Below are 20,251 nucleotides of genomic sequence, written 5' to 3'. Positions count from 1 at the left end.
GATGATGATGATAATGATGACAATCACCCCTGAATCCCAGCCCAGTAGTTGAGGTTTTGTTTTGTTTTTCCATTCTCTCATTTTTCAGATGTAGAGCTGAAACCACATACAGGTTCATGAAATGTATCAGGGTATTTATTGAGTTTTCACATTGGTGTGTGAGAGACAGAGACAGACTCTGCACATATGTAAAAATGTGCTGGATTATTTAAAAACTCGATTCAAGGCGATTCCGTTTCTGGGAATTATTTCAGCTCTAGAAAAACATTTCATTATACCTCCATTCACAACTGGATCTCATTTTTCATAAGCTTTTGGGCTGTATCCAGGGAAAGGACATCGCTCCTTACAGAGCACTCCACACCATGAGAAATGCTGGCATTTTCACAAAGGCATTTGTCAAGCAGTTTGTATGTTTCACCAGGCTTCGACACTACATTTTTTCACATCTGTCATGTGTTCCAGCTAACCTATTAAATTTGCCTGTCCTGGAGATGCCAGACTGAATTCATAGATCTCCCCGACACCTTTGCAGCAGCCAGGCACTGTAGTTTATTTATTATCTTTATAAGCACAGACCACTGCAAAGGTTTTACAAACTTGCTGTTAGGTAAGTCCATTTTTCTTCTTCCTGAAACTAGTTTATGGGCTGCTGTTAAATCCTGGGTAAATCTTAACATGTAATGTGTGTGTGCTGCTGGTCTTTGCCTAGTACAGCGATGTGACCGCCACTCGCCCGATGTCTACCCTCCTGGTGCCTGAAGGTCCACACTTCAAGGCCAATAAGCATAGGTCCTCTCCATGACCACCTCCTATCCCTAACTCATCCCAACAGCTGACGAGAGTTTACTTGGGCTGTTTTATAGACAATCAAACATATGCCCAGTTAATGGTTGGAAAAGCCTCAGCAATTCATTTGGAAGTCAAGAAAACTGGATTCTAATTAAGAGTTCTGCTACTGACTTACTCTGAGACCACAGCCAAATAGTTTTACCTCTCCAGAGCTCAACATTTTCTCATTTCTAGAATGACTGGATAACTTGTACCATCTATTAGATTCCATTTTTAACCCTTACTTTCTGTCTTCATGTCAATTCTATGACAGAGAGGAGTGGGGAAAATCATGAATTATAACTGTGGAAAAATATTCTAAATAAATCAATTCTATGGCAGAAGAGTGGCAAGGGCTAAGCAAACAGGGTTAAGTGACCTGCCCAGGGTCACATAGAAGGACACGTCTAAGACCAAATTTGAACCTGGGTCCTCCTAACTCCAGGTCTGGTATTTTATTCACTGTGCTATCTAGCTGCCCCTATTTAATTCAGTTGGAAAAATATTGATTAATTACCCACTATATTCCAGCCAGGCACTGGGCTAACAATACTATTAATAGCTAGCATTTTATAATGCCTACTATGTGCTAGGTACCATGCTAAGTATTTTGCAAATATCTCATATAATCCTCATAATGATCCTGGGAAGGGGTTACTACTACTATCCCTATTTTACTGTTGAGGAAACTGAGGAAAATTAGAGATTAAATGACTTGGCTAAGGTCCTATAGGCTAGTATGTATCTAAGTCCAGATTTGAACTGAGATCTTCCTGATTCCAGGCTTACTACCAGCTACCTGAAACCAAGATGAAACATGAAAGTATAACTGCCCTTAAAGGGTTAAATGTATGTTAATCAGTACAAAATAACTTGGGGGAGTTGGGACTGTGCTGAAAAGTTGAGGGATCAGGAAAGATCTTATCTTAGGAAATGAAACTGGAGATGCAACTTGAAGTGAATTCGGGATTCCAAAAGGTAAAGAGGAGTCCAAAGTCTGGGCAAAAGTAGAGAAATAGGAGATGGAATGTCATGTATGGGAGAAAGCAAGCAAACCAGTTTGTCTTAGGAGCAGGGAACATATAAGAGAGAGTAACGTGGAATCAGTCTGGAAACATAAGTTGGAGCCATATTGTGAAAGGCTTTAAATGCCAAATAGAGTTCCTGGAGACAATAGGGAAGTACTGAGGCTTTTTGAATAGTGTTGGGAAATGATCAGAGCTGCTCTTTTGGAGTTAGGGGAAGATGGGTTATATTTAGGAGAGGGGAAGACACTGGAAGCAAAAAGACCAAATTAGCTGCACTTTTTAACGGCTAAAGTAAGGGATGATAAGTAAGTGGGCAGAGCACTGGGCTTGGAATCAGGAAGACTTGTATTCATGAGTTCAAATCCAGTCCCAGATACTTACTAGCTGTGTGACCTTGGGCAAGCCAATTTACCCTGTTTGCCTCAGTTTCTTCATCTGTAAAATGAACTATAGAAGGAAATGGCAAACCACTCTAGTATTTTGCCAAGAAAACCCTAAATTGTGGCAGGAAGAGTCAGACATGACTGAAAATGACTCAACAATAGCAACAAAGGGAGATAATGGCCTAAACTTAAGTAATAATAATTAGAGAGAAAAGAAGGGGATTTGAAAGACTTAGCAACTGGTTAGATTAGTAAACATGGCTGAATAAGTGAAAATGAAGAGTTGAGGATAACTCTGGGGTTGCCAAACTAGGTGACTGGAAGAGTAGTGCTGCTCTCGTAGCTGATATGGAGTTGAAAATTGAGAAGTAGTGGGAAGGATACTTTTTAGAGGGAAAGTTAATGAGTTTTGTTAAGATATTTAGGGGTCATTCAAGTGAAGATATCCAACAGGCAATTTGGTAATATGGGACTGGAGCCCAGGAAAGCAATGGGGATTGGATATTTACATTTGGAAGTCATCTGCAAAGAGATAATTTAAGTTGATAGTTAAATAGAATATAGAGATAAAAGAGAAAGTTCAGGTTTGGACCCACCCAAGTAGATATTACATGAATGATAATCCAGCAAAGGAAATGGATAGAGATGAGCTAGATGGGGAAGAGGAGAGCCAGTTGAGAGTAATGCCATGAGAACCCAAAGAGAAAGAGGAAGGCAACAAATCCAAATGCCACAAAAGTCAAGAAGGATGATGATCTTGTAGTTCTATAAGTTTCTGCCCCTACTACACTCCAGGATCTAATTCTCCATTTCTTCTTACTTTTGACTAATTCTAGAGTCTCTTTCTTAAAAAATGTGCTATCTTTTTTCTATCCAATTAGCTGAGGCACTATGGGAAATCAGCTCCCTGAGCTTGCTAAAAAAAATCCTCCTGTTCATTTATCTACATTTTTCTTTATTCATGCCAAAAAGAGGATGTTAGACTCAACTGGAGTCTTGACAGCTATAAAATCATTAATGGCATGGAAAACTCCCAGTTTTTTTCTAATCAGAGCATCTATTATCATCCTGATTAATTTAAATGCTATGATAAAGTAGGATTCAAAAGAATTTGAAAAATGTTATTTCCTTGATTCCTAATTCTTTCCTTGAGTACAGTTGTCTTTAAACACAATGGCATTCAGATGGCCTTGTGATGCATTCAAGATTTTCCAAAGGAATTTTCTAGTGCAGGACACCTTCTCTCATCCAAGTCTGACAGAGAGCTGGAAGACTCCTTAGCATATTAAATCTCTACCTAGCCACAAGGTATGCATGCAGTGACAGGAAGGCAAAGGATCTATTTTCCACAGTATTAATAAGGTCTTGTGTGTTCTTCAAATACTTTAACAGAAAGACAAAATGGGGCAACAGAAAACTACTGTGACCCTCTGGTCTAAGGAGCCACTTTAGTTGTTTGATTATTTTTCAGTTATGTTTGACTCTGTGATCTGATATGGATATTTCTGGGCAAAGATGCTAGAGTAGCTCATCATTTCCTTCTACAGCTCATTTTATAGCCGAGGAAACTGAGGCAAGCAGGGTTAAGTTACTTGCCCAGGGTCACACAGCTAGTAAGTGTCTGAGGCCAAATTTGAACTTCTTAAGATGAGTCTTCCTGACTCCCAGGCCTGGTACTCTATCCACTGAGCTACCCAGCTACACAAGAAGAAGATATAGGAACTTTAAATTTTGAACCCAAAGACACTCCATAGGTAACATGGAAGAATTCATTGCATCAATGCTCAGTGCTTTCATTTTTCTATCTGTAAAACAACAATAATGATTTCTTGTTTATAAGATTGCCTATTGGATATTGGACATTTAGCCTATTAGAGATTTCCCAATGAGTTTACCTTTTCTTTTATTGGATGAACATATGATTTCATTGGCATGAGGTGTTCCCATTGAGAAAACTCTACCAGGGCAGATTCCTAAGTCCTCTGCAATTTAAAGTCCTAAAGAGCTATCTGGGGAGCACAAGAAATCTTCTGCCTTGCCTAGGGTCACAAAGCCAGTGTGTATCAGAGATAGGATTTGAACCCACATCTACCTGACTCTAAGACTCTTTATCCATGACAGAGCTTAAGTTCTACAGGGGAAAACAACATGTACCCTCTAAGGTAAATAAAAAATTTATAAAAGTAAATTCCAAATAGTTTTCATTTTATGCTTTAGATCCAGAATAAAATAACTCCCACTCCCACCCCTCCCTTCTTCCCAACATCCCTATTTCTATCCAGGGCAATCTTGACCCAGTCACTCAAGTTTTTAACCTCATAGTCATCCTCAACTCTTTCCTCTCCATCACCCCCATATACCCAATCTGTTGCCAATAGCACTTCTTAAATCCATCCCCATTTCTCCACTCACATGGGAACTCCTCGCCCCCCCCCTCCAGTTTAGATCCTCATCACCTATCACCTGAATTATTGCAACAGACTCTTAATTGATTTCCCTGCCCTAAGTTTCTCCCCTCTAATCTATCTTCCAGACAGCTGCCAAAGTGATATTCCTAAAGCAGAGTTCTCACTATGTCACCCTCCTTGAAAAGCTCCAATGCCTCCTGTTGCCTCTATTTGGTTTTAATATCTACTTTTTTCTTTTCTTTTAATTTTCTTATTAATAGAATTTATTTATCTATGTCTCAGACCCTCCCTCCCCTCTCCACATCATAAAAGGCATCGTCTGAGAGAAAGATATGTATATAGAGATTATGTCTTTCATGTTTCCATTTTTCAGTTCATTCTTTGGAGGTGAACATTCCCAAGTTATTCTCCAAGTATTTGATCTGTACCCATGAATGATGCTTTCTTTGTTTCTCTTTGGCATCTAAAGCCCTCCCCAATCAGGCACCAGCCTTCCTTTCAATCTATATTTCATATTCTCCTTCATATACCTGATGTGTGATGTCAGTATGAGTTAGAGGGAAAGAGGGTGAGTGTGAGTATGGAGGTGGGGAGGCAATGTTTTGGGAGTGGATTTCATAATACATTGTGGAGGGACAATAAACATCTTAGTAACTGATTATACAGGAATTAGTTGGGGTTGGTGGTGGTAAGGAAAGAGAAGAGTTAAAGATGACTTAGCAGATAATGGTGCCATTAACATTATGTAAGGACTGGGCTAATTGTTTGTCTCTTCTCCCTTATACGTGGGTTCAGTCTCACCCATCAGCAATACTACCTCAAGCCTATACTCACCTTATGTTCTAGAAAGTTGTCCTATCTGGGAGGTATGATAAATTCAAATACGGTTTCAGATATTTGCCAACTATATGACCCTGCTCAAGTTACTCAAACTCTCTCTATTTCAGTGTAAAATGTAAGAATAGCATCTATCTCCCAGGGTTGTTTTGAGAATCAAATAAGATAATCATTTTAGAGTGGTTAGCACAGTGTCTGGCACATATTAAAACACTTATTGAATACTTCTTTCCTTTATTTCCTTCCTCCCACTTTTCCTTCATCCCTTCCTTCCTTTCTTTCCTTTCCTTTCCCTTACCTTCCTTTCCCTATCCTCCCCTCTCTTCTCTCCTCTCTTCCCTCCCTTCCTTCCTTCCTTCCTTCCTTCCTTCCTTCCTTCCTTCCTTCCTTCCTCCCTTCCTCCCTTCCTTCCTTCCTTCCTTCCTTCCTTCCTTCCTTCCTTCCTTCCTTCCTTCCTTCCTTCCTTCCTTCCTTCCTTCCTTCTTTCCTTCCTCTGTCCCTTCCTATAGTATCCTTTGTTGTATATACAAGCTTCCATCTCAGTATGAGCTAATGTTGCCACACACTGCTCCTCAATGAATGAATCCATCAACAAGCACTTATTTATTTCAGTGTCTGTTTTGAGCCAGACAGTGTCAGGGGGTGGAGCTTGAACTGAGCTTTGAAGGAAACTCAGGACACCAAGTCCGACCAGATGGATTAACAAATGTTTGTTGAATAAATCATCCTGGGGGAAAGAGACAGGAGTCCAGGACCTCATCTATGATGAGACTATTGCAGTGTCCCGGGTACAGTGAGGAGGGCCTAGGCTAGGACAGTAGCAATAGGAATGAAGATTAAAGAGGGAGAATTATAAAGGATATGGTGGAAAGAAGTAGGAGTTAAGAGATGTGGACTTTAGCCATGATGTTACCATTAACTAGTTTCTAACCTTGAGAAAGATACTTTATCTCTCCCTCAATCAGTCAATCAATAAACATATAATAATAATAATAAGCACTAGTATTTATCAAGCACTTTAATGCTTGCATAGCACTTCTAGTATATTATTTCATTTGACCCACCCAATAATCTTATAAGATAGGTGCTCTTATTATTTCCATTTTACAGATGAGGAAACCAAAGTCAAAAATGGTTAAATGGCTTGCCCAGAGAGTCACACAGCTAGGAAGTAGCTAAAGTTGAATTTGAACTCAAGTCTTTCTAATTCCAAGTTAGTCACTAGAACCACTATACCATCTAGCTAGTACTAAGGACTTGCTCTCTACTGGGTACTATGGTAGGCATTGGACATAGGGGATAGGGACTGGCTTTCATTCATATAGGGAACTCTCAAGTGAATAAATTCCCTTAATTGATGTAGCTCAGGACTTTTTCTTTCATTTGTAATCTTAGAGAATTGTCCAAAGCATTAAGAAAGTGACTTTCCCAGGCACTGGGAAGACAAAGAAAAAGAGTAGTTCCTACTTTCATTGGACTTATGCTCCTTTATGAAGACAATATGTATACATACAATCAGAAACAAACCCTTAAAACTGCTCTAAGACTTTTGAGACACCCTGTGCAAAAATATGGGCAACTAGATGGAGCAGAAGGTAGAATGCAAGGACTGAGGTCAGAAAGACTCATCTTCGTGAGTTCAAATCTGACCTTGGACACTTACTAGCTATATGACCCTGGGCAAGTTACTTAACCTGTTTGCTTCAGTTTCCTCTTCTGTAAAATGAGCTGAAGAAGGCAATGGAAAAAAGCACTCCAGTACCTTTGTCAAGAAAACCCCAAATATGGTCATGAAGATTCAGATACAATTGAATACTAGCTGAACAATGGCAACATGTAAAAATATAAGATCATTTGAGGCAGGAGAGAAGAGGCAGTAGCAACTGAAAAGCTTAGGCAAGATCTCTCGCAGATGATCTGTGGGCTGAGCTTAAAGGAAACTAATAGTTCTAAGATTTAAAGATGAGGAGAAAGAGTTCGAGTTGAGCTCAGTTTCCCCATCAATAAAAGGAGAAGTTAAGAAGTTAGATGACTTCCATCTCTAAATTCTATGGCTTTCAAGAACCAGTACTACATATAATTGAAAAAATAAGATATTTGAACTAGGAAAGAAAGAATGAGTGCAGTACAATGCAAGAGAGTTTGGGATTTGACTATGCATGCATCTGTGGAGATCCTGAGAATCCCTGGAGTCACTTTTTAATTTTCCACTCCCATCTTCTGCAACTTCTCTTGTGGCAATTCTCCATGTGTCTCTGCTCTCCCTCCTTGTGCCAGCTCTAGCCCTTTATGTGCCAACTATGTCCTTAGAGTTGGCAGGCATTCATTATAGACCAATTGGTACTGACAGGTTTCAGGAGGATTGAGCCAATGTGAGTCTCGGTGAGGGAAGGTGTTTGGTTTTGGTTTTTCTTGGTGTGCTGTAAAAATGGACTTCCCATTTCCCCAGACTGGGTGATAACTGTCATGGGTGATAAACCCCATGTTAGCAGGGATACACGGATGTGACGTTAAAGATTTATCCTTCTGCACAGACCAAGAATAAAGATATAAATGTACCTCCATTCTGCAGTATCTTTATTGCTTTGATTTAAAGCCAGTGAATGCTGAAGTGACCTTAAATCATCCTGCCCTCACAGTATTAAAAAGTCACATTTTCAGTGTTTATCTTAGCACTTCTTAGCAGGTTAACAAGGAGACTGTTCATCAAGGGACCTCAAATCAAAGTGAGGCAAAAATTAAAAGGATACTGAGGAGAAAGGCTCTTTTAAACACCATGGATATCAGTTGATACGGGAAAATAATTGTCCAATCCCTGTTTCTTCCTCTCTCTATTTTAGATCATAGAGAACATAGAAAATTTGAGCTCCATGTGGAATCTTAGAGTTGTAGACTTTAGAGATCTTTTAGTCCAATTTCATTTTAAAGAAGAGGAAACTGAGACTCAGGGATATTAAGACCACACTGATAATAATTGTCAGAGGTGGGATTTGAATTCAGGTCCTATGACTAGAACCAATGTGATTTCAGAACCCTTCCCTATTGTAGAGATGGAAGAGGGAGACAATGTGCAGCCTTTCCTTTGCCCAGAAAGAGAATGAGTCTTTCTTCTTCATGCCACCACCTTCTTCTATCCCACCTCAAAGCCCAACACACAGACCTCTTGGAGTTCAGTGCCCCGATTATATAGGAAAAATTATTTTTACTGGGTTCTCTCATTCTCCCATATTAGAGCCCAGGGTTCAACCAGATAGAAGCCAGTAGTTTCCCTGACTGGGAGACCCTAGGTCCATTATCTAATAGCTTTTTGTACCTTTCCTCTATTTGCTTATCACCATTTAGCCTCGAGTCCTTCTCCAGATGGACAAGATGCCACCCGACCTACCAGCAAGAATCCCTCCACCTGGACTGTGGAAGATGTGGTCTGGTTTGTGAAAGATGCTGACCCCCAGGCCTTGGGACCTCATGTGGAGCTCTTCAGAAAACATGTACGCAGATGCTGTGGGCCCTGATAAGGGGTTGTAGGATGGTCTGAAATAAACAGACAGGTGACACTGACTTGTTAAGGTGGAGCAAATCAATAGCACTGAACTCTCCTCTATCAGAGGAAAATCTGGGAGATAGACTAAAAAAAGTACTTGCATACTCTCCATTCATGCAACCAGAGAATGAAGTTTTCTTATGAGGACTGGAATTAAAATCCTGCCTCTGGTGCTTATAACCAGTATGGTCTAAGAGAAGTCATTTAACTCCTCTAGGCTGCAGATTTCTCAGCTATAAAATGAAGGAACTAGACTAGAAGGCCCAGAAGGTCCTTTTTATATCTAGATCTAAGATCCTACAACTACTTTTGTTATTTCTGTTTCAAAAATAACATTTCATTGGTCCCACATCTTAACTGGTTTTGGCATTTACCAGGTAGGGCAATTTGAGTTTATTACTTTTTTCCAGGTAAAGTAGTAGCTAATCTGTCTAGTGTATAGAGCTGTTATTTAGTCATTTTCAGTTGTGTCTGATACTCTGTAATGTTTTCATGGAAAAGATCCTGGAGAGGTTTATCATTTCCTTCTCCAGCTCATTTAATAGATGAGGAAACTGAGGCAAACAAGATTGAGTGACTTGCCCAGCATCACATAGCTAGTAAGTGTCTGAGGCCATTTGAACTCATGAAGATGAGTTTTCCTGATTCCAAGTCCTACTATTTCACCTAACTGACTAATCAGGAGGTTGGCAAACCTTTTAGAGATCACATGCTCAAACTACACCTTCAAGCTGCCTATGAGCCCCCTGTGTTACCCCAGACAGCCAAGAGAGGAAGTCTGACATTGGGTGGCTGGACAGAAGGGTGGGACATGCAAAAATGTCCTCAGGTTCTGTGGAGAGGGGGACCAGAGCAGCCCCCTCCAGTATGTGTGCCATATCTTGCCAACATGGCATATCCAGTTAGGACTTTTCCTAGGAAAATGTGGTTCTTCCTGCCCTCGACATTGGGCACAGCACCCACAAAAAAGCACTAGGGAACTCTTAAAGCTCAGGTCTCAACACTCCACGGACCATGCTTGGGAGGTGAGGTTACTGGGATTTGAAATTTGTGTTGCTGTTTAGCATCTCTGGTCTCTAAGCACTTTGTGATCTTATGTATGAGTTATTACTCAAGACTCTGGGTCAGGATTGCTGGCCTCAGGTCCAAGATAGATCTGGGATAGTCATTTGAATTCCCAGGCTTAAGCAAAACAAATGAGATACAGTTTTTAAAATGCCCTGAGATTCCTCAAAGCCAAGAGCTGGATTCACACAAAGCTATCTCAACTTGCTACCTGCCCTTCCAGTGCAATACATTATTTGTTTTTTTGTTCCATCCTTGGAAACATTCTAAACAAATTAATTTGGGAGAGGAGTAGAGGGAGAGTTGGAGAGTGGATATCAAAGACATTGATGATGAGCCCACCCTATAGGTACTTTAGACAAGGAAGGGTTGCCTATTATCTTGGAAAGAGAGGCTTCAGTGGGATGACTGGGCAGCTCAGATAATGATACAAGAGCCACATCTGCCATGTATATAGGACACATTTATATATGTGTCTGGAGTGGCAAGGATTGGGGGAAGAGGAGAAGAAAGCCAATTTCTCTACTGATACCTGAATCTTATTCATATGGTTTTCATGTGCCAAATAATCTATTCAAATGGGCTCTGCTGGATAGAATCTCATCTTGGAGCTTTCATTATTGCTTACTCCACTCTGGTATATCTTATCTTGGGGGAGGAGGAGAGTACTAGCAACCAAGTAACAAACCTTAACTATAACGAATACCTATAAACACCAGCCCCCAAAACAAATGATTATGGAGGGATAAAATATCAAAGACAAGCAACACACACACACACACACACACACACACACACACACACACACACACACACTGCAGGAGAGCAGCTCCTGAACATTGATAACCATTAGCACAACAAGTGTAACAAATTGCAGGTCTAGAAGCAATGAGATTCAGGAAAGGGCATCTTTTGATTGAGGGTGTGAAGTGGAGGAAGAGAAGTTTATTGGAGAAGGGAAGGGTGAAAATCTAGTTCCATACAAGGAAGGCTTATCCCAGTGGGAGACCCTGGGTTTAGGGGGTTGTTAAAGTAAAACTTGAAAGTGGGGTGCAAGAGGGAAGGACAGTTAGATGGGAGAAGGGGCCAAAGGCAATCTTGACCTCCTCCATTACTGTGCCTAGGGTTGGCCCAGGATCCAAGAAGAAAGGGAGGGGTGCTCTTCTCATAGTTAATGAACACTAATCATTCCTGTTCTTGAAGCTCTTATCACTTCCATGTTGTGTTCTGGGAAATATACTGTACCAGCATCTAAAAATGAGAAGATGCTGAAGAAGGCCATTTGAATTAGACTCATGAATTAAATATATCTCCAGGAGTTCTGTGTCTTTATTAGGAAAATGGGATTAACACAAGTACTGTTGGTGATTAGCTTATTAACTGTAGCCCTATGTTTGCATGTACTAAACCCTACTAAGAAGCAGATGAATAATTTTGTGTAGTTATTGACACAACCAGAAGGCACCTGAAATCTCTCTCTGGATGCAATTACTACATTAGCAATCAACTAAAGTTAAGTATGAAAATTTTATACATACACACACACATACACACTCTTACGAAACCCAGGGAATAAATGGCACATGGGTAAAGGAAAGAACACAACCTGATTTTGCTCCGTATTTTTAGTATGATGGCTATCACATTTTATTCTTAGAGACATAGGTTAGAGTGAGGAGATGTGGTGTGGGGAAGACCACAAGGATACGGTTTCCTGAGACCCCACTGAGTAATAGATATATTATTCTTTCTAATTCCTGCAACAAGAGGACATAGGGAATGAAAAGATTGGTCAGGACCCAAAACCCACCAGAAGAGAATGCTAGCCAATAGAATGAAAAGTCCTTGTGGGTTTGTCTTTGCATTCCCATCACTTAGAATACTGCCTGGAACATAGTAGGTGCTTAATAAATTCTTGTTTAATTACATTGTAGAGTACTTTATCCCTCAGTTATCTACCCATTGTGAGACCTTAGTCAAACCATCCACTCATTCCTTAAGGTCGAGAGAGCAAAAGCAATCATTAGGATTTAGATCCTGGAGATCATTTAGTTAAACCCTTTCATGAGGAAACTGTCAGAGAGGGGAAGTAACTAGTAGGAGGTAACAGGTAAGAATCAGAGTAGGAATTTGAACCCACATCCTTTCCCTTTAAATCTAGTACTCTTTCCATTGAAGAGAACTTTTGGAAATGAAGGGCATGGACATACACAACATTTAAAGATGAACTTTCTAATAATAAAGATATTATCATCATTGATTTAGAAATAGAAAAGACTTTGGAGATCTGATATAAATCCCCATTTTACACATGGGGAAACTGAAACCCCAAAAAGCAAAATTACTTTCCCAAGGTTACATATGTAGTAAATGGTATTGCTAGGACCAAACCCAAGTCTTTTGCTTCTTAAGTATACATTTATGCACTCAAATATTTCTTTTTCTTAAGCCCTTATCTTCTACTTTAGAATTGTTAGTTAAGTATTGCTTCCAAGATAGAAAAGTGGTAAAGGCTAGGCAATTGAGATTAAATGATTTGCTCAGGGTCATACAACTAGGAAGTGTCTGAGGCCAAATTTGAACCCAGAACTTTCCATCCCTGGGCCTGGAGTTCTTATCAACTGAGCCACCTAGGTGTCCCTCAAACATTTATTACTAGGGGGTTATTTACTTTTGAGCTCTGTGTGTGTGTGTGTGTGTGTGTGTGTGTGTGTGTGTGTGTTGCCAGATGGCACAATGGATAGAGTGACTGGCCTGGGATCAGGAAGAACGTTGTTTAAAACTGGCCTCAGACTCCTAGCTGTGTGACCCTGAGGATGTCACTTAACTTCTCTTTGCCTCAGTTTCTCATCTGTAAAATGCATCAAAGAAGGAAATGGAAAGCCCCCCAGGCTTTGTCATATACACAAATGTCTGTATATGTGTGCATGTGTTTCTCAGGAAAAGAGGACAAAGTCCTGAGAGTGACTAAGCCACACATCCAGGTATGATCCTTGTTTCTAAAAAGAGGATATATTGATTTGTTTTCCTTCAGGTCATCAGAAGTAAAAGATATCTGCTATAAAAGCATCTTTATACCATAGACCACCAAGTAAATAAATATCAGTCATTATTATTATTTATATATAATTTAAATAAAGGCTTAAATTTCCAACATACAAGGTTATTTTTCTGGTGATACTTGACAATTCCCCTGCAAACATTGTTTGGAAAAAGAGAGTAGTTATTTGACAAGGAAAAGGCAATTTACCCTGCTTTAAAAATTCATACAGGGAAACTAGGTGGCATAGTGGATAGAGTGACAGGTCTGGAGTTAGGAGAACTTGAATTCAAATTTGTCCTTAGATACTTTTTAGTTATGTGACCCTGGGTAAGTCATTTAACCCTGTTTGCCTAGCCCTTGCTCTTCTGTCTTAGAATTATGACTAAGACAGAAAGTAAAGGTCTAAAAAAAAGTTCATGTGATTTTAAGTCAACTCTAGCCCTAAAATTCACAGGTTTAAGCATTTTGGGACAATGCCCCCAAATTCAAACTGCTCAAATTCTTTGATGGAGCAATACTATGATTAGACCTGTACTCCTCTGTCCCTCCCTGTGTGTGTCTTATTACAGAACAAGAAAAAGGATCTAGATATACGAAAACATGTTTAGCAGTTCTTTTCACAATAACCTCAAAGTGAACACTAAAGGGGTACCCATCTATTTTGAAATGATGAAAGAAGTTTTGGCATGCAGGTATAATAGAATGTTATTATACCATAAGAAATGTTTAGAGGAGGCTGAGAACTCTATGAACTAATGCAAAATAAAATGAGCAGAATTAGAACAATTTATACGATAATAACTTTATAAATGAAACATCTTTGAAAGATTATAGAATACTTTATCAAAGCAATGATGAACCATGAGTCTAGAGGACTGAAGGTGGAATAGCACCAATCTCTTGCTAAAGAGGTAGTGGTCTTAAAATGAGACACACATTTCTCCCAGAAGCCAATGTTAACATTTTGCTGGACTCTATATTTGTTACAAGGGTTTTATTTTTCATGTTTCGTGATTATTATTCAGTTGGAGGTGGTGAGCTGGGAGGAAGAAATAATATATATTTATAAAAATCAGATAGAGGTGAAAAATATGACCAAGTATATGGACATCCTCTCAAATATTCTCAGTCTCTGATTCTCTTTCTCTCTTTCTCTCTCTCTCTATGTTTCTCTCTCTTTCTTTCAACTAGGAAATTGATGGCAATGCATTATTGCTGCTGAAGAGTGATATGATCATGAAATACCTGGGCCTGAAACTAGGGCCAGCACTGAAACTTTGTTATCACATCGATAAACTCAAACAGTCTAAGTTCTGAGATTCTCTAGAGCATAGAAGCCAGATGTTCACAACAAATAAGAGGGTAGACTTCAAGGTAATTTGCTGCCTTACCAATGTACAACTTCAACCACAAAATTATTTTCTCCTAAAAAAAAAAAAGACTTTGTCTTTTTGTTTTAAAAATTCGTGCATCTTTACCTTTTTTGTTAAAAAAATCAAGTCTGGCCTTTTAAAGAAGCTGCGTCATGTGAACAAGTTGCAAAAAAAGGTACAAAAACCTTAATAATTATTTTAAACATTCCTTATATGATAATTGTTCTTAAAGTATGCCTTATTTTTGTAACCTGAAAGTAAGAACACTGGATGTGAAAGCCCTCTGAGACACCTTGGGGATTACAAAGAGATTAAAAACAGCAAACGACCCTGACAGACTGTGGGGAGGGTGGTGAAGGAGTAATCCTGGTTTATTAAAGGTGTTGCCATTCTAACCAGTGCCAACAGCAGCACTGCCCAGCATTACGTACATCTCCTGGGACATTCCCAGTGTTAGTCCGCTTGGTTCAGCTGTCAGAGATGTCGCCTGAGAATGACTTCTTTGTCTTGCACTATCTGGGAAACTTGAATTCTTTTACTTTCCAAAAAAAGAGAGAAAGAGGGAGAGAGAGACAGACAGAGAGAGAGAGAGAGACAGACAGACAGACAGACAGACAGACAGACAGACAGACAGACAGACAGAGAGACAGAGAGACAGAGAGAGAGAGACAGAGACAGAGACAGAGAGAGAGAGACAGAGAGACTGAGAGAGACAGAGAGAGGGAGAGAGACAGAGAGAGAGACAGAGAGACAGAGAGAGAGAGAGACAGAGACAGAGAGAGAGACAGAGAGAGGGAGAGAGACAGAGAGAGGGAGAGAGACAGAGAGAGACAGAGAGACAGAGAGAGGAGAGAGAGAGAGACAGAAAGAGACAGAGAGAGACAGAGACAGAGAGAGAGAGAGAGAGAGAGAGAGAGAGAGAGAGAGAGAGAGAGAGAGAGAGAGAGAGAGAGAGAGAGAGAGAGAGAGAGAGAGAACAGAGGAGAGGAGAGCAGAGCAGAACAGAGGAGAGCAGAGCAGAGCAGAGCAGAGCAGAGCAGAGCAGAGGAGAAAAGGGTTATTTCCTTCCTGATGACTGAAATACCTTGTTGTCCCACTAGAGGGGAGACTTTTAATAAACTTTTAAGATTTGAACTTCACAATATGGCTCTTACACAGTATTGGTGAGAGAAAATAGCCATTTTCCTGACCTGCATCTGGTCTGTGCATTTGGCTCTTAGCCCAATCAATCCACAATCAGAACCAGAGAATGCAACCAGCAAAGAAACCAAAATCCAGAGTGGTGCTTTTTCATGCTCAGTAATTGTTGGCTCACTGGCTGACAGTTTTACTGGCTAGCTGGCTATCTCTGTCTAACTGAGTGACTGACCAACAGGCAAAGGGAGTCCTTCTGCTTCATGCGCTTTTAATTGTTGACTGGCCAACTGTCATTCTGTTTGAGTGACTAGTTTTTTTTGATTGTTTAATTGAGTGACTGAGGACTGAATGACTGACTGACTAGCCAACAGGCTAAGAGAGTGATTCTATTTTATGTGCAGTATTTGTTGACTGACTAGCTGACAACCTGGCTGTTTAGCCATGTATCAACAATAAGACTTTGGAGGAAATATTTTTATCACATTGAACTGGGTAGAGTATTCCCTTCTGGTGCCATTTCTAGAGGGATCTCTTTGATTCTATTACCAAAACATCCCAGAAAAGAGTGAGCCACAGATGGTCAACTGGAAAATGCAAAAAGTCTGAACCAAGTTCTGAATCTAGAAAGCATTGACCTAGAAACATCCTTGCTGGACTGTAGTTGGAACTGTGGCTAATTTCATTAGTCTTTAACACATACACAGATATGGTGTTTTAGATCTGGATTCAATTTACAAATAGGTTTTCTCTCCCCACCATGAAGGGATATCAAAAATCGATTTTCTACCACTTTCACAGCTCTGTCCAACAGGAGAATGATATAGTCTATAATTCAATAGGACAGGAGGGGGTTGAACACTTTTTTTCTTCCCTCTTGGTCTCTTGCATTTCTCTCATTGAGTTGGAATACCTGAATCCTTTAGAAAGGTGATTTGATCTTTTCTAAGTGAATCACACTTTCTCAGAGAGGATCCAGAACAGTGAAGGAATCCATAACATGGTGAGTTTTGTGCCTTTCCTAGGAGTTTTAGAGGCAGAAGAAACCTAAGTAGCAGATTGGCTACCTAAAATCAAGGCAAGATGTCTTTGAACACTATTGGAAATGCTCAACCCCAGGAAGAACCCTAAAGCCCAGATGGATGAGGGAACTTTGGAGAAATTGGCTTCATGGTTAAACATCTGAAATACCTCCATATTGACATCCTCTTTCACTGAAGACTGACCCAAAAGTGCAAAAGGGAAAAGGAAGATGGAAATTTTTTTTTTAAAACTTGCTTGAATGAGAGTATTGAGTTTTCTAGTTGTGAAAAATGACCTAAAAATCAAACTTGGCAAGTGGACTCCATTTTGCCTCAACGAACATTGACTTTTTTCCAGAGATGAAAAATTCTTTTTATTCAGACTTGGGACAGACAAATAAAGACTTTCGGGGAATAAATTGAGTCAGTCCCCAACAGGTTTGGTAAATCCATACAATTACTGCTGTATAATAAATGGATTCATTTCCCTTAAATGCTACTGTACATATTCAAAGTGGTTCAGTGCATATGAAGAGGCATTCTCCACATGGATGCTAGATAATTCTAAGACAATCTGGTTTCTTCAAAGTGTTTCAGTCTCGATAGCACTTGGATCTTTTGAATCCTTTTCCACAAATATATACCTCATTTCATACTTTCAATATATATCCTCTCTGATATCCCTTCACATTGTCCCTTGATGTCTTCCCTTCCCAACTTCTCCCCAGTCCTCCCCATTCTCCACAAACTCCTGCAACCCAGTCTCCAAATAAACAATAATCAGTCAGTCCAAAATTCTTCTGAAATTGCACTCACGCTCTTTTATTGGGAAAACAATGCTTTTGCCTCATTCCAGTTTCAAACAAATTTGAGTCCATTTTCCTACTGAATCCCACACAAAACTATAGACACCACCTCACTCTGGACCCCACAAACTCCCAACACAGAGGATTTCATGTTTGATTTTTCACCAGTTCCATCACTCATAAAACGGATGCTGCCCTTATGTATAGGAGACCAATCTGAGAACAAACTCCTCCCAGCCTGTTTTTTGCACTGGAATTCAATCAGGAGGCCAAATTGTTGTAGCAAGATTGCAATTATAATTAATTTTTCCCCCTCTCAAAAGTCTTGTCAAACCAGGCGGCTAAATAGCTCTGCCTTGTAAAACACGTCAGGCTATTTTCACTGAACAAGCTTTTATAGAGTCAGAACACAGATGTTCCCTTCCAAATGAGAGCCTGCGTGGAGGCCTCACGCTTGTACAAATTAGGTTACTTGGTATTCCATTCCATAGCTTTTGCTTCAGATTGTAGCCAATAAAGACATATTTTTGCATCATTTAGAACAGGTGTGTGAGAATGGGTATATGTGTATGTGCGTGACACATGTGTGATTGGGTGTGTGCATGAGTTCGGAACCAATGGCACGAATCTGTTAGATACTTTAAGGGAATCAAGAGACGTTTCTATTGCCTCAGGCATTTTAAATATTTAATAAGTGTGAATGTTCTTTTTTTATAAAGATTTTAGGTAAAGTCTGTGAGTTTTTCCCTCCCTTTTCTGTTTTTCCTACAACTGTTGTTGAAACAGACTTAGAAAAAAGCATTCTATATAACAGCTACTTGGCTTTTAAATAAGCGCCCAGCTTACAGATTAGCCTTAGCTATGCGGAGGCAGATTGCTTTTAAGACCTTTCAGCCAGCCAACCCTTAGGAAACAATCTCACCTTTTACTGCCAGCTCCTCATTTTACAGATGTGATTTGCCCAGGGTCATGTAGGTAGGTGGGAGGTGAAATCCAGATCTTCCTGATTTCAAATCCAATAGCCTATTTATTAGACCATGCCATTGAGGAAATTGATCCCAGAGGATACATATGGGGTTCCCCCCAATTGTCCTGTCTTCACTAAGCCAGGCTGGCACTGCTGCGCCCATGGCATGCATCGCTCTGGAGACCTTCTTTGCCTCATCCAACCTCTGCAGCCCAGTGAGAGGCTGCCATGCATTTCATCTTCCTCTCATTGTGAATGCTGGAGGAGAGGCTTCCCTCCTCAGGGAACAAGCATGCTGTTGAAGACCCTAGAAACCTTTTTAGGGATATTGAAAGAGTACTGGGAGACCCCTCCAGGAATATAGGGTCTCCCAGTGTTCTTGTTCAATGGCACTCCAATGGTTTTCTTTGTGGTGGGAAATTAGAATGGATAAATCACTCAGAAGAACCAAAGAGGATGCATAGGTGAGAGAAAGATGAGTACTGAGCTGAGGCTGGGGCCACAGGATCCTAGTTGGGAGGCAGCTAAAGGAGTGAAACTCAGAAAGGTTGCCATTTGCCTGAGACCACAAAGCTAGAGGGTTCATATATATATTTTCTCTAAGTCAATAAGAGAAACAATATAGCATAATGGCCGGGGGGGGGGGGGATATCAGGAAAACCCAGATTCAAGTCCTTCATCTGATTCTTACTAGCTGGTACCTTAGGTAGCATTTAAATCCAAGTCCCCTGAATGCAAATCTCAAACTTGTGTGCACTCTACCACACTGGTTCCCAGACATGGGATTGAGAGCTGGGGGGACCTTAGAGACCACAGGTTCGTAGGAACGTAGATTCAGAACTAAAATAGTCCTTAGAGATCATCTAGCCTACCTCATTACTATGCAGGTGAAGATGCTGAGTCCCAGGAAGGTAAAGGTAACTGCTCCATGGTCACACAGGTAGCAAATGGCAGTATCCAACCCACTGGACCAACTGATGGCTTTGTCAGAGTATGCAACATTCATCATCCATAGTCATCCTCTCTACTGAGAAGAGGAAGGACTCTTTTGTCATGTGTCTCTTGAAACCAATCCTGTTCATTGCATTTAATCTGGATTCGGCTGACTTTTAGTATTGTTTTCATTTGTGTCATTGTAATTATCATGCATACATATAGTTATATATAAAACTATATAGGTATATAAAAAAACTCTATGTTATTGTCTGGGTTTTGCTTTCTTTGCTTTGCATTGCTTCCTACAAATCTTCCCAGGATCCTTTGAATTCCTCATGTTTGACATTTTCTTTGGTATGATAATATCCCATTAGTTTCCTACACTTTAGCGACTCTCCCTAATGGATGGGCCACCCACATTGTTTTCAGTTTTTGTTGTTGCTTATGTGTATATGTGATGCCATCCATACAGGAACTACCAGTGAGGAAATTCTCCCCACTCATGCAAACGTCCATAATTTATAGCTTTAGAAAATTGCCTGGATGTTCAGAAGTATAATGGCTAGTTAATATATATCAGGGTCAGGATTTGATTTTTTTTAATGCTTTAAAAAATTCATTGTAATTTCATGGTTTTTAAATCCATATCTTCTATCTTAGAATCAATAGTGAGTATCAGTTCCAAGGCAGAAGAGTGGGAAGGGCTAGGCAATTGGGGGGTTAAATGACATGCCCAGAGTCATGCAGCTAAGATGTGTCTGAGGCTAGATTTGAACCCAGGACCTCCCATCTCCAGACCTGACACTATCCACAACCTAGCTGTCCCCAAACCCAGGTCTTCTTGATTTGGAGGTCTAATCCCTGAAGTGCTATCCCA

The 20,251-nt window shown here is 40.1% G+C and overlaps 1 protein-coding gene across 1 annotated transcript in view; it reads left to right on the top strand.

Moving 5' to 3' along the window:
* Window positions 1-14,599, top strand: part of SCML4 (Scm polycomb group protein like 4) — a 206,755-nt gene extending 192,156 nt beyond the window's left edge. Inside the window, exons 8-9 of the mRNA XM_056818637.1 lie at window positions 8,830-8,975; window positions 14,328-14,599. Of these exons, the coding sequence (XP_056674615.1) occupies window positions 8,830-8,975; window positions 14,328-14,453 (272 nt within the window). The 3' untranslated portion in view covers window positions 14,454-14,599. The remainder of the gene's footprint in view (window positions 1-8,829; window positions 8,976-14,327) is intronic.
* Window positions 14,600-20,251: the final 5,652 nt, after the last annotated feature.

Source organism: Monodelphis domestica, chromosome 2 (genome assembly GCF_027887165.1).
Source record: "Monodelphis domestica isolate mMonDom1 chromosome 2, mMonDom1.pri, whole genome shotgun sequence".
Taxonomy (NCBI): domain Eukaryota; kingdom Metazoa; phylum Chordata; class Mammalia; order Didelphimorphia; family Didelphidae; genus Monodelphis; species Monodelphis domestica.
This window is presented reverse-complemented; position numbering and strand designations above follow the sequence as displayed.